The 25,725-nt window shown below is 42.1% G+C and overlaps 1 protein-coding gene across 1 annotated transcript in view; it reads left to right on the top strand.

The window, feature by feature from the left end:
• Window positions 1-1,300: 1,300 nt before the first annotated feature.
• Window positions 1,301-25,725, top strand: part of SPHKAP (SPHK1 interactor, AKAP domain containing) — a 257,420-nt gene continuing 232,995 nt past the window's right edge. The window contains exons 1-2 of the mRNA XM_082249593.1: window positions 1,301-1,414; window positions 24,376-24,483. Coding sequence (XP_082105719.1) covers window positions 1,307-1,414; window positions 24,376-24,483 — 216 coding nt within the window. The 5' untranslated portion in view covers window positions 1,301-1,306. The remainder of the gene's footprint in view (window positions 1,415-24,375; window positions 24,484-25,725) is intronic.

Below are 25,725 nucleotides of genomic sequence, written 5' to 3' on the forward strand. Positions count from 1 at the left end.
TCCAGAAGAATGGGAGGGGAGGGGAGGTAAGGTGGAGCTACCTGGAGTATTCTGAGGGTCCTGACCAATCCCCAAGCTAGGTTGGCGGGGGCAAGCCCCCCTCAAATATTCTGGGTCAGCCCAGCTGGGGAGCAGTATGTTCGGGTGGAAGCTGGGGATGGAGTGTTATGCTGTCCGTGGCCTTGGAAATAGCCTGGGCCTGACCTCGGGTGCGGACAGGACCCTCTTTAAGGCACACGGAGATTTCCTGGCCTGGAGGCATGGGAGCAAGGAAAGGACAGCGGGAGAACACTGCAAGGCAAGTCTCCAGGTGGACAAGGAACAGCCAAGAGGGCTGGTGAGTGATACACAGTCAGGAGGACTGGGAGGCATGCCTGAGAGGACTGGGATGGAGCAGTCTGAGATGGATGCAGAGCCAGGCAGGTGGACTGTGGTGCCACAGGCAGAAGAAAAGGGTAGCTGCAGCCAGGAGGGCCGTCAGTGCTTGAAGAAGTGATACTGGGAGCAGAAGGCACAGATAGGGCAGCTAGAACCAAAGGCTTTTATCTTTTTGCTACACCATAAGGACCTGCGGCCCCTGCCTACAAAGGACCTTTGTCCAGATACAGCTGAGATTGTACTGGATCTGAAACTTGTGCTAGCTGTTCCTGGGAGTTGTTGTTCTGCAATGAAGATTGTGCTGAAGGTAGAAGAGGAAAGTGTGTGTATATACTGGGGTGTATATAGTTTTAGTCCCTCACAAGTTTTGCTGATCAAATGGGCATCCCATATCTTCCCTCCCCTATCCAAATCCAATTCCCCTAATAAAAAAATAAAAAAACAAGGAAAGCTGCAAGGACTGTTTCTTGACTTTGAAGTGAGTGAAAAATCTGTGTGCCTGGCTGTGCAGGGTGGGAGACAAGCACATTCACCAGTGGTCCCTACGGGGGTAGCGCTACATTCATTTTTTACGAAAGATGATGTATTTGAGTTTGCATGCCTGAAAAATCCCATTTTGTTATGTTTGTCACTTTCATTTAAGATTAGAACAGATGTGCGATTAGAAGTGTAGACCTTTTTTTTTTTTTTTGTTTCGACTGGAATTGTGCTTTAAGATCAGTCACACACCTACTATTCAGAATATACGGGAGGCAGGTGTCGGCCTATTAAAGTGCATACACCAAGTAATGAGAAAGTAATTTGTGCTTGTTTTCAGTGACCAGCTGTTTCTGGGAATGATTTTTGTATTTTCATATTCTGCACAGCTGGAGAATGTCATACTGGTTAATTGAAACTTTCTTCTGTCTTTGATTCTAGCAGCTGTGATATGGCAACCGTGTATAGACCCTTTGACAAGTATGGTGGCAGTGGAGGCAGCAGCATGAATGACACTTCCACCAGTAACCTGGGCACTTCAATCACTGCATGCAAGAAGGTAGATCTCAAATATAAGTTTAAACTGTTTTGATTTACATATTGTAAACTGTCATTGTTAATTAATAGTTGGTAATTGGTTATAAGGCATATCTAATCCCAAAAATCAAAAAAATGATTATGTTGCAGCTTATCAGGCCTTAGATATTGTGGCAATTGTTTTCTTTTTGAGATTTTATTTGCTTTATTTTTATCTGGTGATGCTGCACGTTACACAATTTCTGTCATGGGGTTATAAATCACCGTACTCTATCTATGCAGTGGAAGTTTTATTAACGTAGTTTTGAACACCACCCCCTTTCCTCCATAATAAAGGGGGGGGGGGGTATTCTGTAGACCTCACACATGGATGGAAACAATATACCTAATAACAGGCAGCACAGGCAAAGGGATTTATCATTTGCAGAGATGTATAGTAACGAAGTAGAACTACTTAAGTACTGTACTTAAGTACCGAAATGCGGTATCTGTACTTTCCTAGAGTAGAATTTTTTTCTCCTACTTCTACTTTTACTTCACTACATTTTTTCGATGATTTCGATACTTCTACTCAAGTATTTTTTTTTTGTGCTGCATAGTTACTCGTTACTTTAAAAAAAATTACCACTGCCAGAACAGTAGATGGCAGGTTGCATAAAGCTCAAAAAAATGTGTATAATGTCATTCGTAAATCAGCGCATACGAAAATAAAGGCTGTGTATAATAAAAGCTGCTATACCAAATCTTTCCAATAAAAAGAAAATATGAAACAAACAAATAAATGGTGCTACAGCGCTTAAAGTGCATCAAGAAACTGCTAAAAAACACAGGTTAATCATTTGAATAAATCATTTGAAATAATAAAAAACAATATGATGTTCAAACTTTTGACTTCTTTCTTTAATAACTACATAACACAGTACTTGTACTTCTACTTTCAGTACTTGAGTAGAATTTTTTTTTCAAAACTACTGGTACTTTTTACTTTTAGTACTTAAGTAGCAAATTTTTTGAAAAAACTACTTGCAATACTTAAGTAAAAAAAATGTTGAATACTTTAGTACTTCTACTTAAGTAACTTTTTCTGCGAGCACTTCCACTTCTACTCAAGTCACTTTTTGATCGAGCACTTGTACTTTTACTCAAGTAGAAATTTCGAGTACTTTATACAAGTCTGATCATTTGACAACATTTCTGGCAGGATTAACTGGCATGTTTTTGCACTTTTACAGATACATATAAAAATGAAAGCATTTTGTTATATCAGACCAAACTGGAGCAAATAAAAGATGGTCACTGTTCCTGAGAAACTGGCCAACTTTCAGTTCATGTGTACTGGGCTTTAGGGTTTACATACTCTGTAAGAGTCCATTCACACCTATGTACATAGAGTCTCATATCTATGCCAGTAAAGTCCTCCTGATACAGGATGGGGTTCTGTTTTCTTTTTGTCTTTGCAATTATATTTGGATGTGGCATAATTTAGTGGTCCACCCTTTTTATAAGATTCAATTTAGTCCTATTTGCACAGGACAAATGTGCATGCAGTTTCTCAGGACTACTAGGTCCGCTAATTTTTTATAAATGCCTTCCTTTAGAGATAAATCTTAATTATTTATATATGACCTAGCAGCCATTATCAAATAGCAAATTTGACAAAAGTATAAAAAAATAAAAACCTGTATTGCCATGACTGTATAGAAAGTGTACACTTGAGTTTGAAATTCTTAGCCTGATCCTAACAAAATTTATACAAACCTATGTTAGAATAAAGGCTCGTACACACGTACCGATTGTCGGCCGTAAATATTCGGCCGCCGACCGATCGGACGATTGTAGCCTTGTTAGTATGATGCTTCCGACAGCCGACAGCGCATTTTCGGCCGAACAGAATCTGTCGTGCAGACTTTAAAATATTTGTTGGCCGTCACCAGAATGGCCAATTGTTCACCAGTCAGTACAGAATTCGGCCGACAAACAGCAGATTAGCAAGACTGGGCATGCTCAGAGAAGAAAAAACACACGGAAAGTTAACCATCACATGACATCACTTCTGCAGTCGGCTGTTGTTGGCCGACAAAATTCGTGTGCAGTCTTTAGCACTTTTCAGCCGACAGGACAGCACCGGACAAAAGACGGCCGATCGTTCGGCCGACATTTGGTACGTGTGTACGGGACTTCAGATGCGAAAGAATGCCAGTCCCATTATGCACAAATATCATATTGTTTACCTTAATAATTGCTCTGTACGTTGCGTGCTATGAAATCATTAAATAACAGGTTACCCTCATAAATCTTTAGCGCCGTTCTGGTGACTCACTCGCCTTCATACTTGATGTACTACCCCTGAATGTACGATAACAGCCCACTGTCTGCCCTCTCAGCACCGCTCATTTCACAAAGCTGATCTGCACTGTGAATTCTCAATGCCTTCTGTGAGCTTCCACTCTGCAACAATCCATCCACAGCTTGTTTTCTTTTTAATAACCCATAATTAGGCTGGGTAATTCAATTAGCCAAGGCTTCGTGTCTGAGTATATAGAGATCTCATTGCGAATGGAAGACATGCTTATTTATTTCTCTAATAATATAAATGTGCCATTGAGTGGTCTCTCACCAATTAACCCTTTGGATTATAGATCATCACCTTGTTAGCGCTGCTGGTTCTCTCATTCCCTGCCGTGTTATCAGATATATCACTTGATTAAGCCTGCTGCATTAGCTATTCGGTTCCTTCTACCTCTCCCCCCGGCCTTATTCTCTTGCACTGGAGGGCTCTGTCCCTTTTCAGTTTTGATCCTGTTTTCTAATGAATAGATGCTTCATTTGAGATCCTGTTTTCTAATGAATATGTGTTTCATTTGAAGCCTCATGCACACAGGACGATATAGAAACGTCAGTAGAAAGCTGTAGCTGTAGATGGCATTTTTAGCTTTTTTGTAGTAGCGTTTTTCAACGTTTTTTAGCTTTTTTCAGCTGTAGCACTTTTAGCTTTTTTTTTAGCAAAACTATATTGCCACAAAAGCTTATGGCTCAAAAATGTTGATAAACGCAGAATAGCTGCATTTTTCTGGGTTTTTTGGCATTTTTCACCATTTTTAAGCTTTTATCAGAGTTGGAGCGTTTTAACAGCTGAAAAACCCCTCTTAAAACCCACTAGTTCTGGGGGGTTTTTCCCAGCCAGAAAACACCCCTGCCAAAAACTGCTGAAACAGCCTAAGTGGACACATAGGATAACATGCTGGGGAGTTTACTGGCTGCAGAAAAAAAATGTCTGATGCCAAAAACAGAAGCTGTCATTATACTTCACAAGAATGGAGACTTGCTTCTTTTTTCTTTTTCTTACTTTCTCTATTGTTAAAGTAATATCTATGTAGATATAATTATTATATCCACCTGTTATTAATGTGTTACTTATATACATACAATGTATTCGGTTTCTCAATCATCATATCCTCTAATTGGATGTGTAAAAATGTTGTACATTACTATTTCTTCCTGAATTTTTCTCAATAAAGCATTTCCTTTTTTTGGAAAAAAAAAACCCAGCAGCTGTAAAAACATCCAGTGTGCTTGAGGCCAAAGTAAACCTGTTGCCAACCTGTATATTTCAACAGCAGAATAGGAAGAAAAAATGCATTAGTTTACCCTCATCTCATTATTATAAGCGTTGGTCGTGGTGGGTAGGGATGATCGAACGGTTCGGGTCGACCATCGGTTCAACCTGAATATTGGCTGTTCGAGGTTCGGCCGAATTCCGAACTTTTTTCTGAAAGAGTTCGGAATTCGGCAACCAGAACCGACCAAAATGCAATGGTACAGGAAATGGGCTTTAAAAGCCAGTGATTGGACCAGAACCATCAGTAAAAGCCAATTGAGGGGGCAGGAGAATGCTAGGAATGTGATTGGAGTGACTAGGGGGTCCATAGGCCAATCATTAGTGAATACGCCCCCCAGTATATAAGATCGCCCCTGCCAAATTCCTAGCATTGTAATACAGGGACATGGAAGAGAGTGGAAGCAGTTCTGTGACTTCTGCTACAAAGTGTCATTTAGCAATTTTTAGTGTGAGGAAAAGGATATCTAGTGTAGTTAGGGTACTATTTTCCACTATAGTTAGCTTTAATAATCTAGTTTCTGTAGGGAAAGTGTTAAGTGTAAGGGGACCGTAGTGTAGTGTAGGGTTAACTGACTCTGACTGCTATGGCAGGGTGACAAAACCCTTCCATGTCAGGGTGACCGCTATAGAGAAAAGATCGTTTCTCTTAGGTCACTTACAGAACAGCGATATGGCTTCTCGCCTGTCACCCTGCTTTTTGCTGCAGGCGTTTATAGGGTTTTTTTGAGGACATGGTTGGAGTCAGGCATGACATCTGAACTTCTGTGTAGGGGTATATATACATACACCCATGTATGTATACAGTATATACACATATATAGGTGTGAAAGTAGCAGAACACTATGCTTGCGCTAATGAAATAATTAACAGGCATATGTCTCCGCTCCTATCACACCTATATGTGTGTATGTGTATAAATACATATAAGTGTGTGTGTATATATACCACTATACAGAAGTTCAGATGTTTTGCCTGCCTCCAAAGATCCTAAAAAAATGCCCAAAAAAAACGCCAGTTGCAAAAACACACCTGGGCGTTTTTGTAGCTGGCATTTTTTTGGGCATTTTTTGGGCGTCTTTGGAGGCAGGCATAACATCTGAACTTCTGTGTAGGGGTATATATACATACACCCATGTATGTATATATACACATACACATATATAGGTGTGAAAGTAGCAGAACACTATGCTTGCGCTAATGAAGTAATTAACACCAATATGGCTTCTCACCTATCACACCTATGTGTGTATGTGTATAAATACATATAACTGGTTCTGGACATGCTACAGAGCTGAAACTTTACAGGTACACTTTTTAGACCCCCCAGACACTAAATCCAAAGAAATCTCATTTTTTTTTCAATAATTTTTTCAATAATTGGCTCTCTATCAAAAATGACAATTTTTAAGAACTTTTTTATGTGTGATTAATAGTCCCTGGGGCATGGCCCAGAACCCTATGCACTTTTTAGGGGCATTTATTGGGTTTTAGGGCTTCAAAATGGTGTTTTTTGATTACCGAAGTTCGGGTCCCATTGATTTCAATGGGGTTCTGAAATCCGGGCCGAACTTTTGGTAAGTTCGGGTGTTCTGGTCGAACCGAACTTTTGAAAAGTTCGATCATCCCTAGTGGTGGGGAATTATACTCATTCAGTTATTTAGTCATGAGAGATCCACTTTCATGTGGGGTTAGCACCCCAAATGACCTGAGGCCTACGCACTACACCAGGCCCTATACTGGATGAAGAACATCTTTCCACCTGGCAGTGATAGCGCTGACTACGTCCCAGCAATGACTACAAAGCAGTTTCAAGGAAAATAGCATTAAACAATGGTTTTCCTCCAACATTTATTTAAGGCTCTATTTACACCTGAGCGTATCTTTTTCAGGTGGGGTTTTGGGCATTTTTCGGGCATATTTTTTTTTCTGGCTTTTTTCCAGGCATTTTTTGCAGGTGTTTGGAGGCAGGCATTGACATCTAACAAAAACGCTTGTAATCTGCCGAAAAAAGTTAGCGTACTTTGAGCTTAAGGCAACAAAACGCTCATATGTGAACAGAGGCTATTGAAATGAATGGGATTTTGCTTGTTGGGCGGTTTGAGACTTCAGAGATGAGCGTTTTACGTGCTGAAAAACCCTCAGGTGTGAACAGGGCCTAACACACATTACACTTTCTTCAGCTCAAAGGGATAAAGGGAAACTGTTGTATACAACCTCAATTTCAAAAATGTTGGGACTCCATAAAGTCTACATTAACCACTTCTGGGCTGGAAGGTTTTACCCCTTAACCACTTGCCGACCGCCGCAAGTAGATATACTGCGGCGGTCAGCCCCGGCCAGGCAGAGTGACATATATATACGTCACTAGCCTGTGACCGGTTTGTGAGCCAATAGCGGGCTGAGGCGCGCGCCTGCCCCGGCTCGTTCACTGAGGAGTCCGCGCGTGTGACCGGCAGACCCGATGTCCGCCGGTCACACTGCGATCGTCGGTAGAGAGGGAGAAAGGCGGGCGGCTTATGTAAACAAGCCGCCTGTCATTCTCCCCTGTGTAAAAATGGAGATCAGATGGTTCTACTATGTAGGACCGTTGATCTCTGTTTTTACAATAGTAGACATGTCCCACTACAGTTAGACACACGCCCCTAGGACACACTTAACCCCTCCCTCTCCAATACAGTTAACCCCTTCCCTGCCAGTGTCATTTTTACAGTAACAGTGCATATGTATAGCACTGATTACTGCAGTAATGTCACTGGTAACCCCAAAAGTGTCAAAAATGTCAGTCAAGGGTCCGATCTGTCCGCCGCAATGTCGCAGTCCCGCAAAAAAATTGCAGATCGTCGCCATTACTCGTTAAAAAAAAAAAACACCAAAAATGACAAAAATCTTTCCCTTTGTTAGTAAACGCGATAACTTTTGCGCAAACCAATCAAAATACGCTTTTTGCGATTTTTTTTTTTTTTTTACCAAACATATGTAGCATAAAACAAATTGGCCGAAAATGTTAAAAAATTTTGATCTTTACATTTTTTTTTGGGGAATTTCATATAAAAAAATGTGAAACATATTGTTATTTTTGCAAAATTGATCACCTTTGCAGATTTTTTTTGTGCTAGAAACAAAAAAAGAGCGACAATTCTGAGAAAAAAAAAATATATATATTTTTTACTTTCTGCTATAAAACACAGCCAATAGAAAAAAAATAAAAACCTACAATTAAAATTTTTCATCATTTTAGGCCAATAGGTATTCTGCCACATAGTTTTGATTAAAAAAATCCCAATAAGTATATATTGATTGGTTTGCTCAAAAGTTATCGCGTCTGCAAACTAGGGGATAGATTTATGGCATTTTTATTTCATTTTTTTTTTTTACTAGTAATGACGGTGATTAGTGATTTGCATGACTGCAACATTGTGGCGGGCATACTGACACTTTTGAGGGGACCAGTGACATTACTACAGTAATCAGTGCTAAAAATATGCACTGTTACTGTACTAATGACACTGACAAAGAAGGGGTTAACACCAGAAGCTATCAATGGGTTAAGTGTGTCCCTAGTGGGTGCTTTCTAACTGTGTGGGGGATGGACTCAGTAAATGAACATAGAGATCTGTGTTCCTGAATAGCAAGAACACAGGATCCCTGTGTTCATCTGTGACAGAACGGCGGTCTGCCTTGTTTACATAGGCAGACCGCCGTTCTGTCTCTCTGGGGAGTGATCGCGGGTGGCCGGGGGACACCGCGTCCGCTGGATCCACTGATTTGCTCCCCCTCTTGCACGCGCCCCTACTGGCTACAGGTATGTTGTTTCACGCAATAGAGCTGACCTGCCACAGTATATGTGTAGCGGCTGGTCGGCAAGTGGTTAAAACAGAATGCAATGATTTGCAAATCCCATAAACCCAAGACCAGCCACCAGGATGACCAAGGCATGGATCAGACTATACTGGCCCCATGGGGCCACCAGCGTGCCCGTGGCGACCTTGCCACAAACCTTGATATCTTTCTGTTGACCCGAGACACCAACAGGTCCACCTCGGGGGTACCCCACCATAGACATATCCTATGAAACATGTCTGGATGAAGGTAACACTCACTTGGTCCAATGCCAGCCAACTGAGATAGTCTACCTGCCAATTTTCCACACCTGGAGTGCGTCTGCGGAGATTGTCAGAACAAAGTGTTCTGCCCACCTGAGAATGCAAGCTAATTCCAGAGTCACCAGCACACTTTTGGTTCTGCTCTGGTGATTGATATGAACCACCGCCGTGGCATTGTCTAACTGGATTTGTACCAGGAGTCCCCAGGGCCGATCCGTCCACTGATCCAGGCACAGCCTGAACGCCCGAAGTTCCAAGACATTGATCGATAGTCTGCATTCTTCCAGCGTCAAACAACCCCGAACGGAGCTCAACCCCAGGACACCTCCCCACCCGGACAGACTGGCATCCGTCATGACCACTGTCCAATACAAGGGGAGAAAAGATTTGCCCTGTCGAAGAGTCAGAGAGCAAAGCCACCAGACCAAGGAAACCCCTGGTTTCCCAGCTAAGCCGATTCTAATTGTCCATAGACTTTGGAAACTTGTCCCATTTCATTTGGATTTCCCTCTAGAGGGACCTCGTATGGAACTGTGCAAACGGGACCGCCTCCAAGGTAAACATCAGCCCCAGTACTTGCATGCAAGTCCGGAAGGAAAGCAACAGATGCATTGCAGCATGCAACAAAGGAAGAAACACTCTGGCTAAAGCTGAATCAGAGCCAGATAATCCAATTCTCTGGATGGAATCAGGGCAGACTTCTGGTAGTTCAGAAGCCAACTGAACTACTTTAGGGTCTGTATAGTCAAGGTCATCTTTAATATGAATTGGACCATGGGCAAACTCCCCACTCCCCCATGCAATTTTGCTCTCCACCCCAAGATCCACCAAAAAAACAAACACACAAATAGACTTATCTAAAAAAAACTTAAATAATGTAAACAAAAATCACTGGCACTTTATGAAAGGATAAGTTCACCTTTGGTAACATGTTACCACCCATTTTTAGGTTGGAACATGTAACATGTTCCCACTGCTGCAATGTTTCCGATATCTGCTGCCTGTAGTGACAGTAAGCCGGGGATCCTTTACCTGATCTCACTGTCACAGTTTTAAAAAAAAACCTGGCTATGTGGGGCCCTGCCTGCCTGGCTGCATCATTAATTCACAGAGTTCTGTGTATAGGAGAACTACAAGTACCAACAGCTTATGTGGATGTTGTGCGCTCAAGGTAGTTCATTGATGGTTGCTGTCAATCAATAACTGTTTGCTCGCATAAGGTTGGAGCAGACAGCTGACACTGACAGTCTGCTGTTATCATGTGATTGCTGTGATCAATAACACCAGATCACATGGCAATTTTACACAATGAATGGCTTCCATTCATAGGCAATCATTGTGTATTATTGTGCTGCTTTCTATGATTGGTCACAGTAATCACATAATACAGACAGGGCCAATTACAGCCCTTCTGTACCATGTGATTAGCTGTGGCCTAATCAGAACAATACACACTGATAAGAATGGGTTAATTTGCAACAAATGGTCACTTATAACTATTGTAACACTATGATGCTCTGGTCACAAAATGTAAAAAAAAAAAAAAAAAAATCGTAAAAATTTAATAAATAAGAAAATAAAAAAAATAAAAAATATATATATCATATATATATATATATATATATATATATATACATATATATATATATATATTAACATGCAGTCAGTGCACTGGTGACAGTATTTAAAAAAAATAATTGTGAAAAAAAAAACATTTTTTGAATTTCTTAATTTTCCAAAAAATTGTGGTGAAAAATTAAAACTTCAAAAAATCAGTGCCTCTTACTAAATACTTCAGACTGTCTACTTTCCAAAAAGAGGTAATTTGGAGGCTATCTGTACTGTCCTGGCATTTTCGGGCCTCAAGAAATGAAATAGGCCATCAGTAGATCAGGATTGATAAATTTTCATATATTTGTGAATTCTAAAACTTTCCTACAGACTAAATAATATACACTGATTTGGGTTAATTTCACCAAAGAAATGTAGCAGAATACATTCTGGCCTAAATTTATGAAGAAAGATTATTTTTTTGCAAATGCATTTTTTTTTTTTAATTTCCAGTCTTTTTGTACTCTTAAAAAAAACCCAGTGGTTAGTAAATACCACCAAAAGAAAGCTCTATCCGTGTGAGAAAAAAAAATATTTAAGTAAAATGATAAAAGTTTAAGATGGGTACAGTGTTGTCATTCAAAGTGTGACAGCGCTGAAAACTGAAAATTGGCCAGGGCAAGAAAGGTGTAATAATATCCGGTACTGAAATGGTTATAACAGAACAGACCCTAGTAGTCTCTTCTGTTATAAATGTTCCCTCTGCCTGCCAGGGATAATGTGATTTGAGGCGCGCGTGTGCAGCTCACATCACATTTTCAGCCCACTCTGTGAGCCGTGGCGATGTGACTCCCACGCACATGCGCGGGAGTGATGTCACTGCAGCCTGGCCATTCAAGCAGCTGAAGATAAAGAACCCAGAAGGAAGAGAGAGAAGAGGGATGTACAGAGCACCAAGGGGAGCCATGACAGAACAGGACTGAAGGGTTCAATTTGCATGTAAGTCTGGCATAATGCGCTAGTATGCGGTGACCTAAACCTACAGGGGGACCAGCAGTTTTATTTTTAAAAAATTACTTTACTACTGAATTAGGCCTGGTTTACAGCTATGAGGGTTTGCGTGGACACGGCAGCCTATTCTTTTGAAAGGGCTGCTGTGCTGTGCCTGCATTTACTGCAGAAAAAAGTGCATGCTGCATTTTAAAAACGCAGTGTCCTTGAAATCGCATGGTGTGGAATCTTCTCACCCCCCCGTAGCACCAATCCTGAACATATTGCGGGCCACAGACTCTGCTTTTCTGTCAGTCGGATCTTTAAAGGCTGGGAATTCTTCTACTGGAATCATGGTTGCCTTGTATAACATGGAAACAGGAGGGTCCACCACTGGTGGGACAGTCCACTTCTTGAGGAGTGAGTCTTCAAAAGGGTACCTCACAGCAAAGCATTGCCAAAAGGAAAAGCCACCTCCGCAGCTGCCTCAGCTGCATCCTCCATCTTCAAAGTCTCCCGCATGGATGTAATCAATGTGTCAACCTCACTATTGACCAATGCGCCAAAACTCACTAACTGATAGATCAGTGAGAGTGGCCACAAGCCCCGCAGGATGGATCACGTCTGTAGCAGCGGCAGAGCCACGTTCAGGATCTGACAAAACAGATAAGGCAAGGGAGGGCGGGGGCGCTTTCTACTAGCCCACCACCCAAAGGCCACCTCCATCCAGGAAACAAAGGACTCCCGGACTGCCTTTAGTACATCAATAGAGGGCTGGGACCCAGAGGGACCTGCTGCCTCTGAGAGGGGGTCAGGTGGGGAAACATGCTCCTGAGACTCCATGAGTGAAAAGGGGATCCCACCAGCAAAAAGTGTGTAGCACCCACTCACCCACGGGAGGCACCACACCCGTATCACAACAGGGGCACCCGAAAACAGAGCACCCTGCAACCTTCAGCAGAGAGAGGGAGGGACCTCACCAGAACTCACCACCATGCCGGTTGGCATCAGAGATAACCAGGTATCCACGTGTGGCGTCCAGGGGAAAAGGAAGCCCAGGACTTAACATTAAGGGGAAAAGGAGGGGCCCCAACAACCACAATTGCCACCCCAGAGGCTCCACTGTCATGGCTGCCGCTTCTGTGCAAACTGGACCAAACAAAAATGGCTGCTGGACTACCCAAACATGGCCCCTGGGTGAAAAAAACAACACAGGCCCCAAGATAATGGCGCTGACCACGGCAAAATGGCCACCACACCCAGCACCCACGAGGCTCCCAGGGTGCGAGAAGAGACCCGTGGAGCCTAGGCTACACTCTTCAGCGGGAGGGGGACCCAGGCCACAGGACCACAACACGGTCAGCGTCCACTCCATCAGGAAAGTCTGTCCGGCCGGCAGCCTGCCCGTCCACTCCCCCCTACTGGCTATGCTGGACACACCAGCCCACATGCACCTACTGACCCACCACGCTACCTCGGGGAGGGGAGATTCAAAGATGGCCCACAGGTACCAAAAACAAAACAGAGGGGGGCCTGGGGAGGAAGGAGAGGAACCCGTAGGTCTGACCATCCCAGGGGGTTGTCCCACGCAGCATCCAGGGTGAGACGGGGGACATCTTACTTATCATACCACTCCAGACAGAATCCCTCACCATCAAAATGGGGGGCTGTTGGCCAGGAGGAAAGCTGTGACTCGGGCCAAGACCCGGTCGTATGCAACCTCGTGAGGCGTTTAACTCACAGGTCAGCCCCAGTCCAGTGGGGCTATGTTGCAGCCAACCCAGCGCAAAGCTCTGGTCTGCGCGCACTTGCTGGCCAGACTGGGGGAACCACTGGATCTAGATATCCAGCCCATTGTCCAGCCCGGAGGTTGATTGTAGATCTCACAGGGAAAAAAACAGGAGAAAAAATGCCATTTAAAGGAAAACAATTGCCAGAACCAAATATCCTGGCAGGGAGCTAGGTTCTTACTCCTGACTAGGCAGAAAAAAAAACGGAATATCTATAGTAGAGAGGGGGATGTGTACCAGCTAGGACTGCCCATAGGCGTAGCCAAGTCTTTTTTCTACCTAGTGTCCTACTCCTGTAGGGGGCGATATAACCCTATGTTTCTGAATATGGACCACCGTGTCCATCAATGAATAAAAGAGAAATATGGGTTTATGAGATTTGCAAATCATTGCATTGTTTTTATGTAGATTTTGCACAAATTATCAACTTTGTTGGAATTAGAGTTTAAATTTGCAAGGCCTCACGCACTCGTGGCCCAGGCCCAGTCCCTAGGAAAGCTCTTTTACACAGTGGGCCCCAACCTGGGGTCCCTGCTGATGGGACAGTTAGACCATACAACCACCAATCCACCAAGACCAGCAACTCCATTTAGTGAGAGTTAGAATAATAGGCTTTACATAAATGCCATATTCTTTTAACATTTGGCTCTGTCCTTTTGGCTATGCTGTGGTGTCTCATACCTTTGATTTTTAATAGTTTCCATCTATTGGTGTTTTGGTCACTACAGCACTACAGTCCCATTCAACTGCTGCACTCATTGTCTGCTTCCTCAGCAGTGCCTAAAGTATGAAATATGCATACTTACCGTGCTCCAAGTGCTCCTAGCTGGAGCAATATAAGTATGCAATAAAGATCATTTTACACCAATTTGTACACCTCCCATATTGTTTTTGGACAATCAACATTCCATATTGATCACATAAATGTGAGTTACCTGTGTGGCTATAAATGCTGAAGTATGTTTCCCACACTCATTAGAACTAGAAAAGCATTCTTGGATAAGATGCCTTCAGCCTTGCAGAACAAGTCCACAAGTCCAGTTCAAAAAGACCAGCTACTGCCCTACTAGCTATACAATGAACTGGATGAATTAGAACTTTACCAGACACACTAGTAGGCATTTGTAAAGGCATCTTTTAACCACTTTAAGACCGGAAGATTTGACCCCCTTCCTGACTAGGCCATATTTTGCGATTCGGCACTGCATTATTTTAACGGACAATTGCGCGGTCGTGCAATGCTGTATCCAAACAAAATTTGCGAAATAGAGCTTTCTTTTGGTGGTATTTGATCACCTGTGCGATTTTAAATTTTTGCGCTATAAACAAAAAAATAGCGACAATATTGAAAAAAAATATACTGTATTTTCTGGCGTATAAGACTACCTTTGAACCTCAAAAAAATCCCCCAAAAATGGGAGGTCGTCTTATACGCCAAGTATAATATCTCCAAGGTAACCTAAGTATTACTGGTAGATCATGTAATAGGGGGGTCGTCTTATACGCCCAGTCGTCTTATACACCGGAAAATACGGTATATTTTCCACATTTTGCTATATAACATTCCCCCCCAAAAAATGTAAAAATCAAAATTTTTTAACATTTTTGGCCAATTTGTTTTCTGCTACATATTTTTGGTAAAAAAAAAAAAAAATTGCAATTAGCGTATTTTGATTGGTTTGCGCAAAAGTTACAGCGTTTACTAACTACAGGAAAGATTTATGTAATTTTTATTGTTTAGTAATGGCGGCGATCTGCGATTTTTTGTGGGACTGCGACATTGCGGCGGACAGATCGGACCCCTAACTGACATTTTTGACACTTTTGGGGGGACCAGTGACATTACTACAGTAATCAGTGCTAAAATATGCACTGTTACTGCAATAATGACACTGGCAGGGAAGGGGTTAACCCTATAGGTGACCAAAGGGTTAAATGTATGCCTCATGCTTACTGACGTGGGTGGGGGGGTTCTTTGACACAGACAGAGATCGCAGGTTCAGCTATGCTGAATCCTGTAATCTGTCACTGTCTGTCACTGAGAAGATCCGCCTGCTTTGTTTACATAAGCAGGTGGGTCTTCTCACACTTTCCCCCAACGATGGGGGAAGGGAGGCGTTGATAGCCGCCTCTCCTCCTCCGGCCCGACTCCCCCGCGAGCCGCCGAGACCACTAGGAGTCCAACGGCGTAGGTCTACGTCGCTGGACCCAGGAGAGCCGCACTGCCGCAGTAGGATTACTGTGAGCAGTGGGCAAGTGGTTAACATTCCCCTCCCTTCCAAAAAAAAAGACTACAATTTGGAGAGAGATTTACGACTTACCTGAGCACATTTCCTGTCCATACTAAGTCATCTACGAACTTCAAAGCTTCTATATTATTCCTTTCATTTTATGAGGGCCCTAGTTATCAATAGGGTTGCTTGAGATGCGGGAGTGGGTTAGGTCAAGCTAGCATTGAGTATAACATTTCTGGGGTTCTTTCCATAAATATTTCTCTCTCTAAGTTCTTCTTTATACAAATGATAGGCTCTTCAGGATCTGCACTTCAGCAATTGCACAAAGTGAAAATACATGGCAATCTACTCTGCAAAACGCCAAACAGGCTGACCTTATTTCTCCATTTAGCTCTCCTTCCTCCCTGCAACATGCATTCTTTACCACTCCTTCTGACTGTTGTGTCCTCCCTATTTAAACTCTCTTTCCTTCAACCCTCTTCTCCACCCCACAGCTTATATATATATATATATATATCACCCTTACTTCCATCTTTTCCTTATTACTTAACTCATCAACTCCAGCTAATTCTACACCTACATGCTAATAAAACCTCCAGGATGCTTGGGCATGTCTCTTCTTATAAATCACATTCCCATATTACCTCCCTCACTCTTCTGCTTCTTCTAACTTAGTTACATAGTCAGGTTGAAAAAAGACACAAGTCCATCTGGCTCAACCAATAAAACTTCTGTTAATACTGTATATCCCCAAACCCTGAGCCTCCATCATTTAACAGTACTCAACACTCCCATCACCCCACCCCCTCTGGCAGCAGCCGCAATCCACAACATTTTGTTTCCATTCCTCTTTTTCCCAAAACCAGCCTGCCCTTCTCTTGCACTCTCTGATGCCTTCTCTGTCTGTAACAAACTCACCTCCCTCCACAATCTCTTTATTACCAAGTTCTTTTACCTACTTGCCATTACTGAAACCTGGCTTTATGAATCCGGCAAAACTTCTCCTGCTTTCCTCCCCCAGGGTGGCCTTCTCTGGACTCACTCCCCCAGACCCTGTGGACAGAAGGGAGGTGGAGTGGGAATCCTCCTAGTCCCACACTGTTTTCTCCCGTTTCTCTAAGTACTGATGTTGTCTACCACCCCCTGGACAAGTATCAACCTTCCTTGATGACGTCTCTGCCTGGCTACCCTACTTTCTCTCTTCTGAAATTACCACAATCATTCTCAGTGACTTCAACACCTTTGTTAACTCTAACACTCCTGCTACTTCTAAACTGCTCAGTCTAGCCTACCTTTTGACCTGAAGTAATGGATACACGCTTCTACTTGATGGCAACACATTTGACCTTGTATTCTCCTATCTATGCACTCCATACAACCTCTCCAACAATCCTCCCCCTCTCTCTAATCACCACCGTATTCGTTTAATTATCTCCCTGTCTTCCACCTCCTCTCCCTCCAACCACCTAACAGTTACCCGTAGAAACCTTCGCCATCTCAACCCTTCTCTTCTCTACTATGTTACCGATCACCTTTATGACAAATTCTCATCCCTGTCAACCTAGTCCTAGCCACTTCTGTTTACAAAAGTTCACTGTCATCTTCTCTAGACAAGCTTGCCCCCTCACTACACACAGAATCAGTCCCTAGCCCCTACAACCTTGGCAAACAGATGATACCAGGAGTCTCAAAAAAGCATAGCTGCATTCTTGAGCCCCCGTGGCGTTAGACTAAGTCTCAGAAATACTTCAACCAATGCAAATATTCCCTCCACAAATACAATTTCTGCCTCCTCACTGCCATGCAGAACTATTTTATCACTCATATAACCACCTTCTCATCCAGCCCCCATAAACTCTTCTCTACATTCAACTCTCTTCTTCATCTTCCATTGCCTCCACCCACTAACTCCCTCACTGCTAATCCCTTCATTGTATAGATATCTCCCCTACTTAACACCCTACGTCCACAGGTACTCTCATTCAACCCCACCACTATAGACAAGGTTGCTTAACCTTTTTTCCAACGCCCACCTAACCACCTTCCCCCTGTTCCCTCAAAAATGCTACGGTCATCCTCTGGCTCTATCCTACACTCTCTAACTCACATCTTTAATCACCCCCTCTCTTTTGGCATCTTCCTGAACTCTCTAAAACCTGCACTAGGCACCCCCATACTTAAAAAGCCTTCCTTACTGAGAACAACCTTCCTGATCCCTTGGTCTGGATTTCGCCCTCAGTACTAAACATAAACTGTTCTTCTAAAACTCACAAACTACCTACTATCGACTAAAACCAATGGACACTATTCTGCACTCCTACTCTTGGACCTCTCTGCTGCCTTTGACACAGTGGACTACTTACTCCTACTAAAAAAACGTCACTCCTTTGGTCTCCGTGACTGTACTCTTCACTGATTTGCATTCTTACAATTCTACTTCCTCTTCCTTTCTCTGTCAGGTTCCCCCCAAGGTTCTGTTCTTGGACCTCTCCTATTCTTGATCCACACTGCCTGACTGGGTCAGCTAACAGCCTCTCATGGCTTCCAATACCATTTCTACACTGATGACACCCAAATCTTTCTCTCTACCCCTCAGCTCACTCCATCAGTCTCCACAGGCATCACAAATTAACCACAGGCATCACTAATTAACTACTGCAGCAATGTGGCTCGTTATCGTCCAGCGACGTAGACCTACGTCGCTGGACTCCTCCCCCTGTAGGCGGCGCTCGCACGCCGGAGGCGCGCTCCCGCTGTTTTCAGTCACAGCGGGAGTCGGGCCAGGGGAGGAGCGGCGGCGATCGCCTCTGCTCTTCCCCAATCGTCGAGGAATCGAGTGTGGAGATCCGCCCGCTTGTGTAAACAGAGCGGGCGGATCTCCTAAGTGACAGGCAGGGACAGATAGCATGGTTCAGCATAGCTGAACATGCGATCTGTCCCTGACTCACTCAGTCACCTCCCCCCACACACGTTAATAAGCACCAGGCATACATTAACCCCTCCCTCTCCAATAAAATTAACCCCTTCCCTGCCAGTGTCATTTTTACAGTAACAGTGCATATATATAGCACAGATTACTGCAGTAATGTCACTGGTACCCCCAAAAGTGTCAAAAATGTCAGTCAAGGGTCCGATCTGTCCCCCGCAATGTCGCAGTCCCGCAAAAAAAATCGCAGATCGCCGCCATTACTCGTTAAAAAAAAAAAACACCAAAAATGACAGAAATCTTTCCCTTAGTTAGTAAACGCAATAACTTTTGCGCAAACCAATCAAAATACGCTTATTGTGATTTTTTTTACCAAACATAGGTAGCAGAAAACAAATTGGCCAAAAATTTTAAAAAAATTTTGATTTTTACATTTTTTTGGGGGGAATTTCATATTAAAAATGTAAAAAATATTGTTATTTTTTTCAAAATAAACGCTATTTTTTTGTTTATAGCGCAAAAAGTAAAAATTGCACAGGTGATCAAATACCACCAAAAGAAAGCTGTCTTTGTGGGAAAAAAAGGACGTAAATTTCGTTTGGGTATGGTGTCGCATGACCGCGCAATTGTCAGTTAAAGTTGCACAGTGCCGAATCGCAAAAAGTGGCCTGGACGTAAGACAGCAAAATCCTCCGGTGGTAAAGTGGTTAACTAACAGACATATCAGATTGGATGTCACACCACTTCCTCAAACTCAATCTACCCAAAACTGTGCTCATAATATTTTGTCCCCCCACGTGCCCCTTCCCCTTACTTCTCTGTCAAGATCGACAGCTCAACTAGTATCAACCCATCCCCACATGCCATGGTACTAGTTGTAATCTTGGACTGTGAACTATCCTTTCAGCCCCACATATAATCAATGTCCAAAGTCTGCTGCCTTAATCTTGGCTACATCTCTAAAACATGCCCCTTCCTAACCAATGACACCACTAAGCTCCTAGTCCACTCCCTGGTCATCTCTCGCCTCAACTACTGCAACTTTCTCCTCATTGGCTTACCTCTACATAGGCTATCCCCTATTTAGACCACCATGAATGCTGCTGTAAGCCTTACCAGCTGCTCAGTGTCTGCTACCGATTCCTCCATTTGGCTTCCGCTCACCCAACAAATTAAATTCAAAATACTAACAACTTATGAAGCCATCCACAACAATTTTTTTCTTCGTTCCCCTCAAGACATCCTGCTTTCTATCTCCCTTGTCACCTCTTCCTATGGTCATCTCCAGGACATCTCCCGAGCCTCTTACATCCTCTGCAACTCCCTACCCTAATTTGTCTGACTATCGTGTACTCTGTCAATTTTTGGATGAGCCCTGAAAACCCTTCTCTTCAGAGAGGCCTACCCTGCCCCCACCTAACAACTGTATTTCCCCTTTTGTCCACCAGCTCATCTCTCACAATTATGACCTTTTGTATCTCTTGACCCTCCCTCTTAGATTGTAAGCTCTAACGAGCAGGGCACTCAGATTCCTAATGTATTACATTGCATTGTAATTCTACTGTCTAACTTTTTGTAGTAAAGTGCTGCCTAAACTGTGGGTGCTATATAAATCCTGTATACTTATAATAATAAACATTGAAGCAAGAACTTGTAGATATGGAAGTAGCTGGAGGAGATCAGCAGCACTGAGATGCAATTAATGGTTGAAATATAAGGTACAACAGTATTTTATGGAAATAAACATGTCAATGCTCCATGCTTTAACAAACTAAAATTCACCCAGTTTGAGTTAAGATCTACTTTAAGAAAAAAAAAATAAAGAAATTACTATAGGGTATGTGTCAAATAGGTACCGGTATGCACACACATACACACATGTCATATAAACGTGTGATTTTATGTTTCTTGCTTGGTCCCAGAATGACTGTGTGCATACGCATATATTAAAAGTATGCTTTAAAAAACTGCACAAATTTTTCAAAACATGCCAGATTAACAATAACACACACCCATATATGTTAATTCTATGGATTATTTCACATTATATATTACACATTAAGCAAGAAACATAACTAATATATCTAATGCCTACACAATCATGTAAGGAGTTAAAGGCATGGAAGGATTTAGGCTGGGTTCACACTGATGCAATTGCAGACATTGCATGTGATTCACATTGCATTGCTGTGCACATCACATGCGATGTCTTTGTGATGCAAATTCAGCCAACTAGTTTGTATGGCTGAAATCGCATCACATTTGGACCAAAATGGTGCAGAACCCTTTTTTTGTCCACACTGGAATTGAATTGCATGGGTGTTTAGGCCCATGATATCTGATTCAGTCCGATTCCATCGTTCTCACTGCAATCTGCTAACTGATTTGGGGGTGCCATTAACTTTATATTGACACCCGCAGCTAGTTAGCAGACCGCAGTGTGAGCTGCCTGCGAGTATAATGCAGTGCAGGAATCGCTGTGGTTCCCACATCGTATCAGTGTGCACCCAGCCTAAATGGTATCTTTTTATGACATCCACAGACCAGTTTTAGAAAGAGGCAGTCAGATCAGCAGGGCTGTAATCACAGTTATACATTTCAAAATCACAATAAATCATAATAAATAAATAATGACAGGATTAGTACAGTATATAGATTATTTCTACTTGATAAAAAAGTATGTAGCCAATACATGTTGGAGGCCCTGGTCCTAGGGTTGCCACCTGTCCATGATTCACCCAGACAGTTTGGGTTTTGAAGCATGTGTCTGGGTTTCAGTCCCCCTGAAATCTGGACACATTAGGGCCCATGCACACTGCAGCTCAAAGAAGCAGCTCCTACAGGCTTTTGAGTATTTTTGAGCTCTCATTTTTTTCTGCCTGGAAACTCCCCTCCATGTTAGCCAATGTGTCCATGCACACTTTGGCTTTTTCAGGAGCTTACAGGCAGAAAAAAAAAAAAAAACCCACCGAACTGGTGTTTTTGAAAGGAGCTTTTGATCAGAAAAGATGCCTAAGTGCCCAAAAATGCGCAAAAAGGTGCAAAAAAAGCATTAAAAAGCTCAAAGAAGCTTGAAAACACAAAAAAGAAGAATTGGAAAAATTAGCTGAGGGAAGGGTTTGTGAAAAAAAAAAAGCTTATGCTCAATAGAGTTCAAAGAAGCTCAATAAAAACATGCACAAGAGCTCAAAAAAGTACAAGCTTCTTCAAGCTTATATAAAAGCTCAAATGCCTGTAAAAGTAGCTTTTTTTTGAGCTTCAAACATGAATGTAGTTTGGAACAAGGCCTGACAGGAGAGTTAGGGGGCACTATGCGTGCTGCAATACTATTCTCTTTGGAGCGCCCTAAGGTGTCCCAGGTCTGTTATCCTATAGTGAATACAAAAGAAAAAAAAACATTTGCTGTCGCTGCTAAAGTGTCCAGATTTGGCTTGAAGAAGAAGCGGCAACCCTGCCTAGCCCATGTACCACGTCTGGCTCTGTGATTCATTAAGTAGTGAAGGAAGGTTAATAATAATAGCCTTGGAGCATTTAACTTTTAAGTCCCATATTTCTGCACAGGTTCTCTGTAAAGAAGAATTCTCTAAAACAATATTTGAAATTAAAATGGCCTGTCAAGTCTAGAGTTAGACTGGTAGTCTGGCAAAAGCATTTACCAGAAGTGATGTGTCTGTGTGTAATTAATTAGAATAGTACATTAGCGGCCCCTTCACTCTCCTCACTCCCCTGTGGCGCCCCTTTTTAACAATCCCCAATTTCCACCAGGTACGACGGCCACCCTCTTTCATTGGTGGATGAACAAGGGACTCTACCGCATAGGACACTATCTTGGCCATAGAGCTGTACAGTCCTTTTTCATATTTTGTGCAAGATTTGCAGATGCCCCCCTCTGAGAATTTTCGCCTACAATAAACACAACATTTCTTAGGTTCTTTACAAAAGCACGGTTCTGATATTACAGTGCGCACTAAAACTAATGCATGCGGGAAACTTTCCAGTGGGGGTTGTATCTCCATGTTGTACAAATCCTTAATTTCCCCCTCTTCAAAACTTCCTTATCAAATAGCTTGGGAGAGGAATCTAGGCTTTGCCCCTGAGGTGGAGGACTGGAGATCCTGGACTGCATTAATTAATAAGGGTATACTGAATGTAGCCCCGATTGAAGCAGGATATAAGGTGATTGCACGATGGTACCTTGTGCCAGAACGCCTCTCCAAAATGTATCCAGTTTCCTCTCCCTCATGCTATAGGGGCTGTGGTCAGGTTGTCCTAAATAGCCACCGTTACTGCTTGGAAAAGTCCAGTGATCGACTTAGCTTTAATAAAGCAAAAACTAACCTGGATCATGCTCCACGAAAACAGGTCAGCTTCCTATGGGACAAACAACCCCTGTTTGAAAAGGTGTAGACCCCTTGGCTTTCTTACCTTAGATGCCAAACACTCAGGATTGACATTGGATCAGTGCCGGGTTGGACTCATGGACAGCTGTGGTCTTGTTAATTTTCACTTTTCACTTCCTTTCCTTTTTCTAAATCCTTTTTTTCTATCTCTTTACTCAGGTGCAAGATAGGCCCTCTAGTCGGACCCTTTGTCTCAACTTTAGGGTTTTCGCTTAGGTTTTGTATGTAACCAAATACCTCAATGGACATGTTTTTGATATACTTGATTTTTGTAGTATTTTTAGGGTGGGGTAAATAAGTCTAGTGTTAGATGACATAATTGTCACTATGTTTGCTATAATTCCATTATTATGTCTATAGCCTGCATTAGTGGTCGGGTGGGCAGTGTCGTCCTGCTTGACCCCTCTGCTGAATGTAAAAAGTTGGTCTGATGTAAGGCCTACGAGTTGCTTGGCCTCTTTTTGGAATATAACCGAACATGTTTTTCAATTCAAGTCTCTCCATAGTTGACCACCATGTCGCAGTTCCTGATACCCACTGGTGGATTTCTGTTCTAACTTCTTACCCTTAAAATTTGCTACAATTGATAACTTTTTATTTATGGTTTATGTTGATCGAGCTAATTTGCATTCTTTTGCATTACATTATAACATTGCACTGTAATTCTGAAAATTTATTAAAAATATTAAAACAGAATAGTACAGTAGCCTCTATAGTGGATATCATTTTATCATTACATGAAATGCTGTAATTCTCTAAAAGTGCACACATATCAAAATAAACATCCTCTTACTCTTATTTATTTTAATACAAATCAGACTCCAAAAAATGCCAAAAGTGCAATGTATTAAGAGTCCCCAATGTTCATATGTATAAAGTAGAGCCCAATACTGGAGATAGTGTCCTCCTTAATTTTCTAAATTGTCAAAGCTGCGCATTTGAAACTTGATCATGCAACACTTTCCACAGAACACATCTATTCCCCTGAATAGTGAAGTGTATCTGAGACGTTAAATTTCTCATAATAATGCAATTTACCCTTGGCATTAGACCTTGTGTGTGTATTCTGTAACATATCCCATCAATATGGAATCCTACATTCCGAGTAATACCTAGTTTTTCTGTTTGCATTAACACAATGGGGTTGATTTACTAAAAATGGAGAGTGCAAAACCTGGTGCAGCTCTGCATAGAGACCGATCAGCTTCCAGGTTTTTGTCAAAGCTTAAGTGAACAAGCTGAAGATAGAAGCGGATTGGCTACCATGCACATCTGCACCAGATTGTTAGTAAAACGACTGCACTGTGTCCAGTATGTATTAGGCTTAACTGCACACACTCAGTTTTTGTTCTGTCTATGTTCATTCACAGGTTGTTTGTCCCAGCCGACCTGAAGATTCCTTAGAATACTGGCTTCAAAATTCCAAGAACCTGAGCAGAATTGGCCTGGTAGACAGACTGGACTCCAACTGTAAATCTGTAAGTAAGAAATGGCGAAACAGTTATTGGAATGAAAATGTAATGAATGCAAAATGTCACTCAGCAATATTTATGTTGATGGTGATATAGGCAATGATGTTTTGTCAATCTGTCCGTTTACAATGTATGAAGCATTGGTTCATTTCTTGTCCATTTATGTATTGTACATTTAAAAAATGGCAATATTCAGATCATCAATCTCTGCTCTTGGTAAACTCAAGTCAAAGATGAATTTAATCTCATTACAGTTGGAGACTGGCAGCACAACATGAGTAATCAGTTTGAGAAGTGCGGAATTTGAATTAGCCATAACTATTATCTGTAACTGAAAAATATGGCTTCATAAATAGGGGAAGATTGTTTTCTAAATGAGAAAAAAGAACAAAGACATAGCTCACCATCATTTAATTACTGACAGAATATCTATATGTCATAAATTAAACTGTCAGAGGATTGCTTATTCCAAGTGTGTGCTGCATTTGCAGACCTAGGAGGAAGGAGCTAAATTCTGCTCTAAGACTGTGTTCATGAAATGTGTCAGTACTGACTTCAGCAAAGATTCTACTCAATGGGTTTCCCAGTCTTCCAACCCACCACTGCAGCAGGGAGTTGAATTCTGCTCAGAGGTGGTGTCCTTGAATTGTGTCAATACTGACTTGAGCAGGAGTGGAGATTCTACCCAATGAATTTCCAACTTTTCCAATTTACCAATTCACAGCAGCAAGGAGCTAAATTCTGCTGTGGGGTGGTGCCCTTGAAATGTGTCAGTACCGACTTTAGCAGAGAAGGAGTGTCTACCAAATAGGTTTCTGCTTTCTGCTTCACTTGGTCCAGTAAGGCGGATTCCGCATTTAATTAGCTACAGTCTGGCTGAATTTGTGTTTTTAGAATGTTTAATTGTATATATATATATATATATATATATATATATATATATATATATATATATATATATATATATATATATATATATATATATATATATATATGCCACTTTCTCATGAAGTAGAAAATCTTTCTACACTCTTCCCCCCCCCTCGTAGCTAGTTGGCAGGGGTGTTCTTCTTGGAGTGGTGTCTACTACTCGCTCCCCATGCTAATACTCAATTTGACTAGCATACTAATGACCTGGTAAAAAGTATTCCAAAGGACTACTCACCAGTTTGTTACTGGCAGGATGTATCTTGCCACATAACAGAAGCCCGTGCTTAAAGAAAATACGTCCTGCTAAACAGGAAGTTG

Source organism: Pelophylax lessonae (assembly GCF_965119305.1).
Source record: "Pelophylax lessonae genome assembly, chromosome: 3".
Lineage (NCBI taxonomy): Eukaryota > Metazoa > Chordata > Amphibia > Anura > Ranidae > Pelophylax > Pelophylax lessonae.